Here is a 2,164-nt window from a genome sequence, read left to right as displayed (position 1 = left end):
GTAGGGGGAGGGGGAGATGGTGCTGCACTAAACGATGGCACCACACTTCCATGCTGATAGTGCGACGACACAACTGGCTCGGGAGGCGTGCATGGGCAGCGACATGAGGTCACGCAGAGGAGGGGAGAGCACACGGGGTGGTAGGCAGTGTCCATGGCGTTGACAAACAAAGTCACTTAGGCGACGTGGGAGGAAGAAGAGGTTGGAGGTTGGTTGGGGTGAAACTTCCCTCCCGCCAACGATGGGATTATTTGGGGAAGGTCCTAGGAGGCAGGTGATTTTTTAGGTTATACCCTGAAAATATATGGATATTCTACACTTTAGCGATTCTGATAGAGTTGGGTTTAAACCTGTATTTGCAGTTTTGAGGGTCAATGCAGACTTCTAGAGATTCTCCTAGAGTTGCTCAAGACTGGAACCAAACACACCCTAAATCCACTAACAGTATTCTCACAAAAAAAATCGTCCAACAACAGTAGAAAAATCACAATTACCTTCCCAAGAAATAATGCATATGCAACATGTAACTTTTACAGCGCTGATATACGAAACACAGGTACAAAATATCCATGGATACACACCAGAGTCAAAAACAGGTAAAAACAGAGATAAGGTGCAAAACACTTGCCCTGTTCGGTTTGAGGAGGTTTGGCAGGGATTAGCAGGGAATATAGCTCAAAGTCCTGCCAATCAATCACTCTTAATCCACGGCAATCCTTGCCAAACCGAACATGCCCTCAAACCATCGGAAATCAAGTACCAAGAATTAACACTCCACGCATAACAGGAAAAAGAATCGGACACCGAGAGATGCACGCCAGACCGATGGAATGGAGGATCGCAAACTACTGTAGCATCGCCATGGACGCGGCCATGGCCAATGCCACGGCATAGCCCGCGCGGACGACGGCGGCGCCGTTGGAGTTCGGCGCGGGCGCGGTCGTCGTTGCCCCTCCGTCAGACGTCGTCGCCGCGGCGGGAGGGGTCGAGGCGCTGCTGCCGCTGGTGTCTCCGGCGCGCGGGGACGCCGCGGCCGGCGCCGGCGCGGTGGCGGAGGGCGCCGGGGACGGGGACGGGGCCGAGGAGCGGGCCTTCTGTGTCTTGAGCACGCGGACGTTCAGCTTCTGGCCGGCGGTGCAGTGGCCCGGCACGCCGCAGATGAAGAAGCGGTGGCCGGGGCTCTTGATGGTGACCTTGTCGTCGCCGGAGGTGTGCGTGGCGATGGGCGTAGAGTTGGTGCAGCTGCTGTAGTCCGCCTTGTTCACCTCCAGCACGTTGTGGATGCCCTGCGGGTACTTGAACTCTGCGTGCAGTGCAGACACGCAAATCAGATTGGCGCCATGAACCCATGATCGCCGCAGGCAATTAATTAGAAACTGATTACTTTTAGATCATCTTTTGGATCACACCAAATGGATGAAATGATCACGCAAAGTGTCGGGAACGGAACCAAAACGTGCATCACAAGGTAGGTAGATCGGTCGATCGACAGAAGGAAAGGAGTACACTGGCTTTCCGCGCCAAAGCTATAGCTAGCAAGCTGGTACACACATGCTTCTGATTTACTCATGATTGAAAGTGTCAAAGTGCTTCACTTTACAACCAATGAGGAGTCCACACTACTATCCTGGAAGATGAGGCTATTACTCATTTCCCAGTAGCTTGACAATATGCAAATGATTTCCTAAGGCTTTCAGACCTGCTAGGTGCTTATGTACTGAAATGCAACTGGCATGCTGGAGCATCAGGCACACCACATGGCCAAAATGCAGTACTGAAGCCATTTTCTAACTCTTCTGTGCTAAGGGCATCTCCAGCCGTTGGCCCCCTCAGGAGGCATTTTTTTCGCCGCCTGGGGGGCTGCCGGCGAAGATTTTGACCCTGGGACAAAATTTTTCCCAGCCGTCCCCCCACCCAAGACGCATTTCGAGGACGCGTGGCGGCACCGCAGCTCGACACCGTCTTCAGCACCATCGAGGAAGCCCGCCACCGTCCGCCGCACGCTCCTAGGCACGGGCCTCGCCGCCGCGTACCACCATCCCTCCTTGGCACGGCATGTGCAGCAGCCACACCGCCCGCGAGGTCAAGGAGCGAGGAAAGGAGGGAGGAGGGAGGAAGGAGGAGGAAGGGGGGCGCCTGGCCGCGCCCGCGCCCGCGCGCGCCT

General features: G+C 55.2%; 1 protein-coding gene across 1 annotated transcript in view; it reads right to left on the bottom strand.

The window, feature by feature from the left end:
• Positions 1–476: 476 nt before the first annotated feature.
• The window catches only part of LOC123105539 (blue copper protein), a 4,013-nt gene continuing 2,325 nt past the window's right edge, over positions 477–2,164 (bottom strand). Inside the window, exon 2 of the mRNA XM_044527624.1 lies at positions 477–1,303. Within this exon, the coding sequence (XP_044383559.1) occupies positions 846–1,303 (458 nt within the window). The 3' untranslated portion in view covers positions 477–845. The remainder of the gene's footprint in view (positions 1,304–2,164) is intronic.

This window comes from Triticum aestivum, chromosome 5A, assembly GCF_018294505.1.
Source record: "Triticum aestivum cultivar Chinese Spring chromosome 5A, IWGSC CS RefSeq v2.1, whole genome shotgun sequence".
Classification (NCBI taxonomy): Eukaryota; Viridiplantae; Streptophyta; class Magnoliopsida; order Poales; family Poaceae; genus Triticum; species Triticum aestivum.
This window is presented reverse-complemented; position numbering and strand designations above follow the sequence as displayed.